Here is a 1,140-nt window from a genome sequence, read left to right as displayed (position 1 = left end):
GGCATATGCACAAACAATGAGTGAGATGCGCACCTCCGGGGAAATGGACACACTTGAAGCTTGGACTTGGAGGGGAGGGAGGGTAAGGGCATCATACGTAACCTAATCATCTGTACCCCCATAACATGCTGAAATTAAAAAAAAAATTAAAAAATCAAAAAAAATTCTTATTGTCACATAGACACAATATGCAAAAAAACTGAATTTGAGGAAACTCTCAGGCCTTTTTTCAATTATCATGTTCCAAAAACCCTTCCTACTTTAGCAAAAGTCTGTGCACATCTCTTAGATTAGATGCATGGCCCTGACTTTTCCTTGAATTCAGGAAGTCCATATTTCTCTTCTATCACTTCTTCCAGCACAGATTTATCAGAATAGGAGAGCTGCCTTTTTGCCGTTTGGCCATCTTCCCATCTCGGCTGACTGGCGCACACTAGTGTTGCTAAGACCTTTCCTGGAAAGAATCTGCAGGCGAAAGCCCAAAGCTGGATGATTTTGCACAGATACTACTTTCTGAAATACGCAGAAGACTGAGTTGCCAGGATGGTGTGAACCTGCCAGTATTTTCCTAACTATTTCCAGAACACTGGCTCTACTGCCAACCGTTACCACAATTTTTTTTTCCTAGTAAAATGCATTTAAGGGAAAGGTTGTAAAAGGATGGCTGCTTTGATGGGCACCTTTTTGTATTCCTAGCACTAAAGTTATCTGAAAGACGTTAAAATAGATTCTCTCTTTTAGAAGTTCCAACAGTAATACATGTGCTTTTCTGGTTTGTGCTTTGCAGAAGTGAAATTTTTCTGTCAAACTCCAGCCATTGCTGACATTGTAATCCTGGTCGATGGTTCATGGAGTATTGGAAGATTCAACTTCAGATTGGTTCGTCTTTTCTTGGAAAACCTGGTTACAGCATTCAACGTGGGCTCAGAGAAGACACGAATCGGTACATTTCCTATTATTAACAACAGCAGTCAGTTGTCAGTGTAAAACTGCTGGGAAGCTTTTTAAGAAATTTTAAAAGTTCTTTACAAAGTGACTTTCAGAATTGCAGGATACTCATGTTCCCAAAAGTGCATGTTTGAATCAATAAATATTTATTCCTACTAATTTTTGCTGTGACACTGTCATTCAATTAATTAT

At 39.0% G+C, this 1,140-nt stretch overlaps 1 protein-coding gene across 1 annotated transcript in view; it reads left to right on the top strand.

The window, feature by feature from the left end:
• Positions 1-1,140, top strand: part of COL14A1 (collagen, type XIV, alpha 1) — a 220,417-nt gene that overhangs the window by 49,207 nt on the left and 170,070 nt on the right. Inside the window, exon 5 of the mRNA XM_012646547.1 lies at positions 788-943. Within this exon, the coding sequence (XP_012502001.1) occupies positions 788-943 (156 nt within the window). The remainder of the gene's footprint in view (positions 1-787; positions 944-1,140) is intronic.

This window comes from Propithecus coquereli, unplaced genomic scaffold, assembly GCF_000956105.1.
Source record: "Propithecus coquereli isolate 6110/MARCELLA unplaced genomic scaffold, Pcoq_1.0 Scaffold247, whole genome shotgun sequence".
Taxonomy (NCBI): Eukaryota; Metazoa; Chordata; class Mammalia; order Primates; family Indriidae; genus Propithecus; species Propithecus coquereli.
Note: the sequence above shows the minus strand (reverse complement) of the source record. Positions and strands in the feature narration are given on the sequence as shown.